Here is a 10419-nt window from a genome sequence, read left to right on the forward strand (position 1 = left end):
ATGTAAGGTACAATCAATGTCAAAATGTAAATCATGTAATGTGTGAACAATGTCATGTATGATAAGCAAAAAGTGACTACTTAACCATATGTAAAAGTGTACAAAACAAAGTGTTTGAATAAATCAAAAGTTATGCTTTGTGAAATAATGCATGCTTTACTGATACAAACATTTATGCGGTATTGTGAAAATGCATACATTCAAGCCTTGTGACTGTGGCGATAAACCCTTAAATGAATTTAAAGGTTTATCTGAGTTATGTTTATCGAATTCGGTCATTCCTTCCATCCAAACATACCTAGGATGTCAGGAACGGGAGTTGTCAATTCCTATGGTACCACTACCTACTAACGAACGGCGTAGCTGATGTTAATGAATGTATTTTTGTCCCATTTAAACAAACCAAATGTCATACCAAAATGTAAGCATGTGATGTAAAACAAATGTACTAAGTATGCAATAAATGAACATACATAGCATGTGATGTGATGTAAAACAATGCACTAAGTATGCACTAAATGGACATACATAGCGTGAAATGTAATGAAAAACGATGTACTAAGTATGCACTAAATGGACATACATAGCAGAAAATGTAATGTAAAATGATGTACTAAGTATGCAAAAAATGGACATACATAGCAAAAACACAATGAAATCATGTACTATAAGTGTACTAGTGAACATAACAAGCATATGATATGAAAACATGGAAAGCACGAAAGTAACAAGTAGGCACATGTGTTTCACCCCAAAACAGTTTGAAAACAGTAAAAAAGGGGACTATTTACTCACTTGAGGGTGCTTAGAAGTCTTGAATAACAACCAAGGAAAGCTAGAGGTATCGCGGAATCAAACGACACCTAATATAGGTAACTATGTAAATAAACGGACCTAAATCGGAAGATCGGATAGAACGGGGTTTCGTAAACCAAATGAGTATAGGAACTCATGTAATATGGTTTAACAAAGCCAACATTCTAAAACGAAACCTATCCTAAGTGCTTATGACCCGTTACGACCCGTTTAGGTAGCTTACGCTACTTTAATGCGTCGTTTGCGTAAAACGCGTTCGAACCGCCTAACTAGTCCTACGATAAGTAATATATGCCTTAACATGTCTAATAATGTTGCCTAATCAGTTTAGATGTCAAAATTTAGGTTACATATGCTTAAAATGAATTTTGGCGTAAAAAGGGCATTTTGGTAATTTTCCTAAGGCATATAAACTACCTATCATACAACTAACTAAACGAAGTGACCATAAGGTATAACCTCGGAAGGTTATTCCCTATACAACTATGGTCACCTAATGTGTTTGGTCGGATCCTAATGATGGACCAAATGGGTCGGGTACGAAAGTATAAGCGATTGTTTAGATCGCTTACCTTACGACCCTATATAAGCACTAAACCTAAAGTGACGAGCTAAACATGTTAAAACATGTTTAACGAATTTAGAAAACAAGTTTGGTATCAAGACAAAGGGTGTTGATACCCAAGAGTAGTTTGGTTACAAAATACGCAAGAATACGCATTTTGGCCGAAACTACGACTCGTCACTATACCTAGATAACGTGGTAATCAGTAGGTATAGTCACAAGGGACTATAACCATCGTGATTACGCTCACGTTATGAAGTTCAAACGAACTTCGTGTTGACCATAAACTGGTCAATGTGGAAAGTCAAACAAAGTTTGACTTTCACGCTAAAAACGCGTAAAAGAACGAAAGAGGACTTACAACGGGTCCAAGAACGGAAGCTTTGATCCGAATATTCTCAGGTATGAAGTGATAAACACATCAACTTAGAGAACCAATTCAGATTCAAAGGTGTGAGTTTGAGAGTGAAGTGGGTGGGGGGTATTTATAGATTTCCTAGAACCGTTAAGATCATTTCTTGAAACCCGAGCTTTGATCTAGGCCGTACACTTACACCCGTTGTTTTCTAAAACCATGGGAGCCCCTAATATGAGCCCATAGTATTATAAAAACCATTTGCAAGGCCCTAAACAGCTGGAACAGCTGCAAAAATGATTATGTGCAGATCTGGGGCTTGTACGCGGCCCGCGTAAGAGACAGGCATGGGCTACGCGGCCCGCCTTGACTTCACAGTTCAGCAAACATCTTTCATTTTAACAGTTTCACTCCCTGCAGTGTTTTAAGCTCATTTCCGACACATCTAAGGCCCATTAAGCCAACTTTAAGGGCCTACAATGATTCCTAAACATAGTGGACATGAAACATGCTCAAAAATATGCCGGATGTCGGTTCGTTTGATCGTACGGACGCGTTATTCACTTAATTACGACAAAATACGTACGAACGCGAAAAACGATCCAAATTGCGCGACGAATGGATTTTTCTCATGCCAATCACTAAAATAAAATATTAATGGTTAAACAAATTTTTGGATGTCCGGATGTATTCAGAACGTAAGATATGCGCGAAAATGCAAACTTATGCACTTTTTGACGCTTTTAGTCCCTGAATGACAAAAAAGTTTATTTTTGCACAACGAACCCCTCAAAGCCTATTTCTAAGCTATGTGAAGGATATTTAGGGTATGTTTAACTTATGGTCATGTTCCAGAATGTTCGTTACAGTACGAATTGGCATACTTTCACAGTTTGTCGAATTTAGTCCCTGTAAGCGAATAAACTTGATTTTGCCATACCAAAGCCTTCAAAACTTATTTCTAAGTTATGTAAAGGTTATTTATAGTATGTTAAGCATATGTTGATGTTCCGGAGTGTTTGTAGTGTTAAACTGATTACGTTTACGCACCAGTTTGCGTATAACTCTCCAGAAAGTGATCCAGAGTTTGAAATTGAATAAAAATGGATATGTGAAAATGATACACATGTTTGTATAAACCCCAAGTATGAAATGCAATATTTCATTGATTTGGTATCTGTTTGACGGCCGTGGAGGCACAGGTGTCACAGGTTACAAAGAGGTTGGGACAAAAATGTTGAGTTTTCCGCCAAAAAAGGAATTTTCCAGCCAAAAACGTTTTTCTGGCGACATGAAACTAACGATGTTAGGGTTCTATTAGTCAGTGTCCATTGAATGCCAATATGTTAATAGTTGGGACTGCCATTTGTTAATTTTGAAGTTGGGACTATTGGCAGCCAACGACGAATAGTTAGAATTATTAAAATCCAATATTCCTATTAATCTCATATACAAAAAGCAACTTGCGTCTCTTCGTTAATATATCCTTTTTTGACGGAACCGTTGTGACGTTTCCTTTTTTTAAGCACCGATTCACCAACAATTTACAGTTACACTACATAAACCCTGTTACATGATCTGTTAACAACACCGTTTCCCTCTTCCCACATCCCAACCACCCAATCTTGCCATCCCCATTTTCTCCCAGCCTTCAAAATCTTTGATCCAAAAACTTCCCATTTTCTCCCAGCCTTCAAAATCTTTGATCCAAAAACTTCCGCTTTTGACATAAAGGTATGTTCTTAATCTATACAATCTTGCATCCCTATGTATCTCCTTCATATCGCTTCTCTAACTCCTTCACTTCTCTATCCCCTGTTTTGTTCAAAACAACACTTTGGAATCGAAAATAAATTTTGTAAGCATCATACATCAGCTAATATGAATTAACGGTTTACCGGACTGATTTTGAACACACATTTAAAACATGTATCCCAAAATCACTGAACAAACCCTTAATCAACATGTATCCCTTAAACCAATTCATTCTTTGTAATCATCGACCAGTGATGAACATCCAACCAATCACAAACAGTAATCTATCGATTTGTGGCGAGTCAAAATTGATAAATAACGACAAACAAAAGAACCCCAACATCGCTCTGTATATTCAAGAAGGAAATAAAGAGATAAACGTGGAAAACTCAATATCTTAGAGATGTTACCATGATGTAGAACTTGTCTGATAACTTCTATAAAGGATGGTTTCGATTTACGATTGGAAAATGGAGTCAGAAAGGAATTTAGGTAAACCGGATGAAATTGATTAGGGTTGAAGCGGTGGACTACAGAATCATGGTGTTTTATTTACTATTTTATAGTTACTAAACTTGAAAGATGATTTTTGATCTACAATAGCTATTTATTATTTGACATTTTATTTTTTATATTGTTTATATTAATACGTATGTAACAAATAAAGTGGTTACGAGAGGAATATTTTGTTTTTGTTAAAGCATACTAACAAACACATACATATTAAAATCTATGTTCCTTTAGTCTTCACCGTCACAAAATATGATATGATCATATGTTGTATAGAATCCCAATATAATGACTTTTTTCATCTTCGTTCTTTTGAATTTGATGAAATATACATATTAGTTTGGAATAACCATATAAAAAGAAATGCAAACACACCTATTATAATAAACTAATGGACGCCTACTGCTTTTTGTACGGATTATATTTTTTTTGGATTTTGTTAAGAATAATTTATGTAATAGTTAGCTTTGTATGCTTTCTGTGTTCAAGTTTTTGGACCCACAATCATATTATTATACATGAAAACTAGAAGCATAGTCGGAAATGTAAAACCGTATAACTAAATCAGAGCCAAACCAGTACTAACGATTTGGTTTGGTTCGGTTTTAGTTTTGTACAGCTCGGTTTCAGGTTTTTTTTGGTAGAAAACCATTATCATTGGTTTGGCTAATCACGGAAAACTGTCAAAACCAGATCGTGAACACCCCTATTAAAGACATTCATAATTAACGCCCCGCCGCAACGCGCGGGTTAACGTCAACTCGTTTTTTACTATATTTCAACCCAAATATAATGTTTATATACTATATAAATTTATTAAAAAAATTAGTTTTTGGATATCGGATAGTCGGATTATCCAAAGTTTTTGAAATTCATAACCGAATCCGAATCCGAAAATTCGGATTATCCGGTTTTTGGATATCCGAAATTTCGGATATTTGATCCGGATTTTTTTGAACACCCCTATTATTTATATCCCTTGTTATGGTTATTGTTTAGGTTATGATTTTTATGGATAAGGAACTAAATATAGACCTTATAATAATTGGCTATTTGACAACTTCTGAATTGGTAAGTGTTGAACCAGTAAGAGGTCTAAACCATTAAGAGCTGAAACAAAAGGCCCCTAAGTAAAATTGGCCCCGCCATGATCTCTAGATCAAGTGGTGTAAGACTTGCATTTCTCTTGAGAGATGCAAGTTCAACTCCCACTTGGTGCAGAGTGAGGCATTGGTGGGTAATGATAGGAGACCTAGGGAAACCTGGGTTCGATCCTTGAGCCAAACAGGTTTTACCGGTAATTTCACCGTCGTGCCTACGGGCGGGTGGGTTACCGGGTTTTCCCCGGAATTGGTGGTGAACTCGGATTACTCTCGGAGTACTCCGTTGGTCCAGTAGGTGTCCCAAGAGTGCTCGAGATTGATTCTGTTGGCCGTTAAAAAAAAAAGTAAAATTGGCCCCAATAGCCCTCCTTTGACAACCCGTAACCGAAACCATACTTAAGCCCAAAAGGCTTCACAATCCTAACTGATACTTTATGGCATTTTCTTCTGATATCATGTAGATTAATCGAAAAGCAACAGAAATTAAAGTCATTTTGGTTTTGGACCGGTGCACAGCAAAAGAAAAAGAAAAGATAGTTGAAGATGGGCCAAAATACTTTAATTAGTAGCCAAAGATCATGTGGGCTGAATTATCTCTTGGGTTGGGCCAAAAAAAAAGAATTAAAAGGGCAGCAGCCTTTGGCAGCTGGTGGACGAAAATCAAGAACTTGGGTTGCTAGCTGTGAAAGAAATAAAAGAACAATCGATGATATATATATTTTTTTTTCTTTTTTGGACAAGAAATAGAAGAACAATCATACACCAATAGAAATCTAATACATAAAAAAAGAAAACACCACCTATGAGGCTGTGACCTATTCAGTATCTTCCTCACCAGGGGTATCCTTTGTATAACGGAGACGAAGTTGCGGGGTATTTTTACACTGAGTTAAGGGGTATTTTTACACTACGGAGACGGGGTTGAGGGGTAGCCCGTGCTACCCCTACTAACATTGTAAGTCCGCCACTGGCTTGCTACCGACCATAAAGTTGCGTTAGCGTGTCTTCATTAACTGATGACACAGACTGAACTTCATTATCGCTCTCTCCAGTAAAAAAAGCAGGTTGTTTAGGTTGAGGCAACACGCCTTCGCTAACAAGCATTAGAACAACAGACAACATAGTTGGTCTATCATGTGCATGATGCTGCACACATAGTAGCCCAACATGTATTGACCTTAGCACTTCAGAGACATTGCATACGTCGTGTAAAGATGCATCCATGAATTCACTGGTCCTGCCTTCTCTAAAGAGCCTCCATGCCTGAATCAGACCAAACATATGGTAATTAGTATAGTATACCCAAACGGTCTTCGTTATATAAAAACACTAGCTAGCTTTGGTCTCTATTTGTATAGCATACATGTCCAAGAAGGTTGTCATTGTGATCTTTGTGATAGAATCCTCTGTTTTTCTTACCACTCACTATCTCCAGCACCAAAACACCAAAGCTAAATACGTCCGACTTTACAGAAAATTGCCCGTGTACTGCATACTCTGGTGAAATGTAACCACTGCAACAAAGTTAAATGGATCAAACCGAAGATTAGAAATCTCTTTATATTTGGGAAAAATTTTCTAATAGACCATGGTTTTAGATTCTTACTATGTGCCAACCACTTTTCTTGTCGTAGCAGCAGTATCTGATCCTACAAACTCTCTAGCAAGACCAAAGTCCGAGACTTTTGGGTTCATGTCGCCATCCAACAGAATATTTCCTGGCTTGAGATCTCTGTGGATAATTTGAAGGCGGGAATCTTGATGTAAATATAGAATACCTCTAGCTATCCCATGTATGATATTAAGTCGCTGAGGCCAGTCAAGCATTAAGCATTTGGTTTCATCTGTGGAAAGATAATCACATAATAATAATTCAATATTTGTTGATGAAATGAACAGCATTTTTACATCAAGTCAATTTGAGATAAAGTGAGTCGAACCAAATAGAATTGTGTCCAAGCTTTTGTTAGCCGTGTATTCATAAATCAAAATCATTTCATTTCCATGCACGCAGTATCCAAGAAGTTTCACAAGGTTCCGGTGCTGAAGTTTTGCAATACAAATGACTTCATTCTTGAACTCAACCAGCCCTTGTTTAGATGTTTCTGATAGCCTCTTTATGGCCACTTCTTGACCATCTTCCAATACACCCTAAAAATATCAAGGTAAGTGTTTCTGATGGCTATTATACCTGAATGCTTTAGTGACTGAAAATAAATAATTGAGTTAAATGCCATTTTAGTCCCTGTAGTTTGAGCCATTTTGCCAGTTTAGTCCAAAGGTTTCATTTTTTATCTGTGGGTCCAAAAAGGTTTTACCGTTGCCATTTTAGTCCACTGGGTTAACTTCATCCATTTTTTCTATTAACGGGAAGGGCAATTCAATCATTTTATATGTAATTCTGTTAACTAGAAGGGCAATTTGGCCATATAAATGACTGAATTGCCCTTCTCGTTAACAGAAATAGTGGATGAAGTTAACCCAATGGACTGAAATGGCAACGGTGAAACTTTTTTGGACCTACAGATAAAAAATGAAACCTTTGGACTAAACTGGCAAAGTGACCCAAACCACAGGAACTAAAATGACAATTAACTCTAAATAATTACCTTGTAAACAGGGCCAAAGCTGCCTTCTCCTATCTTATTATTGATGCTGAAATTATCTGTAGCCTTAGCTATTTGTTGTAGGCTAAAAAAGGGCAGCTCATCCAGATCTTCAATTCGAACATCTGTGTTCTTTTTACGAAGGGCGTACCAGTTACCTCTTCTGTTCATGCGAGACGTTCTATATTTCTTTAAACAAGCATATGAGACCGCAAGCAGAAACACCAAAGCTGATGAAGTTGATATGACTAAGGTGAGTACTCTTTTCCTCTTAGATTGGGAGACCATATTAAGTTCTGTGAATGAGTCATGTATTAGCTTTTACTAAAAACGAATGCATTATCAGGTACTTGTATACTACTAATAGCATACCTGATAGTTCAGTAGCCGCCAACCTAACATGAAGATCTTGCCCATTTTGTGAGTACACTCGTACGTCAATCAGATCTCCAAACCATAGCAAGCATCCAACTCCACCTGCAGTCATGTTTGGATTTGCATAGGCGGTGCATGAGCAATTATCCTTGCAGGCTACCTCACATTCCTGGAGACTCAAGCTGGCATTAAACACTGCGTTCTGTGTATCCGGCAATTTCATGCTTGAAAAAGTTATAAAATCCTCCCCAGGCCCACAATCCAAGGCTCTGCTCCGTGTACATCCACTCGTCCAATTATTAGGATTCAGTAACTCAAACCCTTTCAAGCACTCACAGGTAGGAGAAGTGGCTGTACTACAGCTTCCATACGGGCCGCATAGTCCATAGTTGTCACAATAATCTACTGGCATAGTGTGATCTGACATCCATTCATTGTTGCGGTGATTTAGCTGCGAGATCTCAAGAATTCCACTAGGATTCACAGTAGACTTTAATGAACTGGCAGTAAGATTAGAAGTATACTTAAAATACATCTCCTTCTGATGAGCAACCATATCTACTGTGTAAATATGATTAGGGTTATGCTTATAGTTTGGCAGGCCTGCAAACTCTACACCATCATACGGCCCGATCCTTGTTTCAATAACAGAGTTTTTCTTAATATATACTTGTGGATACCTGCATTCCTCCATTAAGAACCCGACTGTATACTCTCCTGTGGAAGGATCATCCGAACTCCTCCATGATGTCAGGTACAACTCTCTTCCTGTTATGAGGTTCTTCCCCAATTTCATTCCTGATATGAACGTATCTCCAGGGTAATCAAAACTTTGCCAAATGACACTAGTCGCATCCTTAATTACCAAATTGCCACTATCCAAGAGTTGTGCTATGGGATTGACACTTGTGATGGATACAAAGGAGTTGGATGACCAAATGACCGCACCGGATCCATTAACAAGAGACAGGATTCCTTGGTTGTCCAACTTGACCGTGCCTGAGGTGTTGATAAGGGGAGTTTCGCGGTTGGCCACCCATACAACCTCATGAGGTGATGTGTTCTTAAACCATATCCCCAGGTATCGGTGCTTCGAACTACCTGGGCTAAAGAATCCCAGCTCGAATTTTTCATTCTCCGAAACGATGGTCTCTCCATCTGTGATATATTTATGCACAGCTATGGTGTCTAACGAAATACAAATACTTAACATTAGAAAGATGGAGGTAATATGAAGGAGTAACATTAGTACTGTTTGATTCATATTCATTCACTGATATTCTTATCTACTTCACAAATTCATTAATTAATTACCATATATATTAGGGATTATGAAAGCTAAACTTGATTGACTTATTAAATGTTCTGGTCATTTCCAGGAAAGACTTGTTGCATAAAATTCCATATAATAGTTTGAACAAAGACTTTTTGAATGTTCTGGTCATTTCAAATTTTGTATTCTCTTACATGATTTGTCACTTGTAAATCATGGTATGCTTGCTAGTTGGCCATTGAAATATCATTAAAAAGTTTACCCAAATGAAAATTGAGTCAGGTATATATAATATGTACACATATTTACGAATGTTATAATGGTATACATGCAACAGTATTAACTTTAACTTTTAACTTAGATGAGGAATATTTAACTGAAAAATAATTGTATGTTGAAATTTAATAAATTAACTTGCAAAACTAAAATAATAAAAGAAATATCAGACAATGTTTTATTAATATAAAAAAGAAAATAAATATATAAGCAAATTTAGATATACTAAAAAGAGTTATAATAAGCAAATTTAGATATAGTAAGAAGAGTTATAAAATAAATAAATAAAAGTACATAATAAAAGGAAAATAACAAAAGACATTAAAAAGAAAATGGGAAAGAAAAAAAAGAAAAAAAGAAGATTAAGGTACATAGTGAGGAGTAAAGAAAAACTTGGAAGACACGGAAAGCGATGCGTACTTGTAGTATATTGGTACTACCGGTGTGAGCTACTTTTTCATATTAGACCTAACAAATAAATAAACCAAAGATTATTTTCCTTGATCTCTTATTTCACTCATTCGTGTGTTGATTCTAAATTTAAAATAAAAATAATTATAAGAAAACAATATTTGTTATAAAGAATATATTATATGATGTGGTTATCAACTCTATAAATAGATTGACTTGCTCTTCAAGATTTCATCACTTATATATATTGATTGTAATTCTTTGTTAAAGACATACCTATCAATAAAATATTAGTTCTTTTCTCCCTATAATTCTTCTCATATTCTTGTGTTAATAGCCTAGTTTCACAATACGTTATCAGCACGAGTTCGCTC

At 36.4% G+C, this 10419-nt stretch overlaps 1 protein-coding gene across 2 annotated transcripts; it reads right to left on the reverse strand.

The window, feature by feature from the left end:
- Window positions 1-5792: 5792 nt before the first annotated feature.
- Window positions 5793-9380, reverse strand: LOC110867887 (G-type lectin S-receptor-like serine/threonine-protein kinase At4g27290). 2 transcript variants are annotated; one of them, XM_035975551.1, is made up of 6 exons: window positions 8083-9380; window positions 7714-8006; window positions 7045-7255; window positions 6711-6948; window positions 6524-6618; window positions 5793-6367 (listed from the first exon to the last, which is right to left on the reverse strand). In XM_035975551.1, exons 1-6 carry the CDS (start codon window positions 9353-9355, stop codon window positions 6351-6353), a joined length of 2127 nt encoding a protein of 708 aa, XP_035831444.1. In that variant the 5' UTR covers window positions 9356-9380; the 3' UTR covers window positions 5793-6350. The 2 variants fall into 2 exon arrangements, with proteins under 2 accessions (XP_035831444.1, XP_021972635.2); XM_022116943.2 differs by having other exon boundaries at window positions 6468-6618.
- Between the last annotated feature and the right edge of the window lie 1039 nt (window positions 9381-10419).

Source organism: Helianthus annuus, chromosome 7 (genome assembly GCF_002127325.2).
Source record: "Helianthus annuus cultivar XRQ/B chromosome 7, HanXRQr2.0-SUNRISE, whole genome shotgun sequence".
NCBI classification, from domain to species: domain Eukaryota; kingdom Viridiplantae; phylum Streptophyta; class Magnoliopsida; order Asterales; family Asteraceae; genus Helianthus; species Helianthus annuus.

Excerpts from the sequence above, each read along its gene's own strand:
- LOC110867887 (XM_022116943.2), bottom strand. The coding sequence starts at position 9,355 with ATGAATATGAATCAAACAGTACTAATGTTACTCCTTCATATTACCTCC. Across the intron at positions 7,256-7,713 it reads GCTTTGGCCCTGTTTACAAG|GGTGTATTGGAAGATGGTCA; the intron begins GTAATTATTTAG and ends TGATATTTTTAG. Across the intron at positions 6,368-6,467 it reads ATGACAACCTTCTTGGACAT|GCATGGAGGCTCTTTAGAGA; the intron begins GTATGCTATACA and ends GGTCTGATTCAG.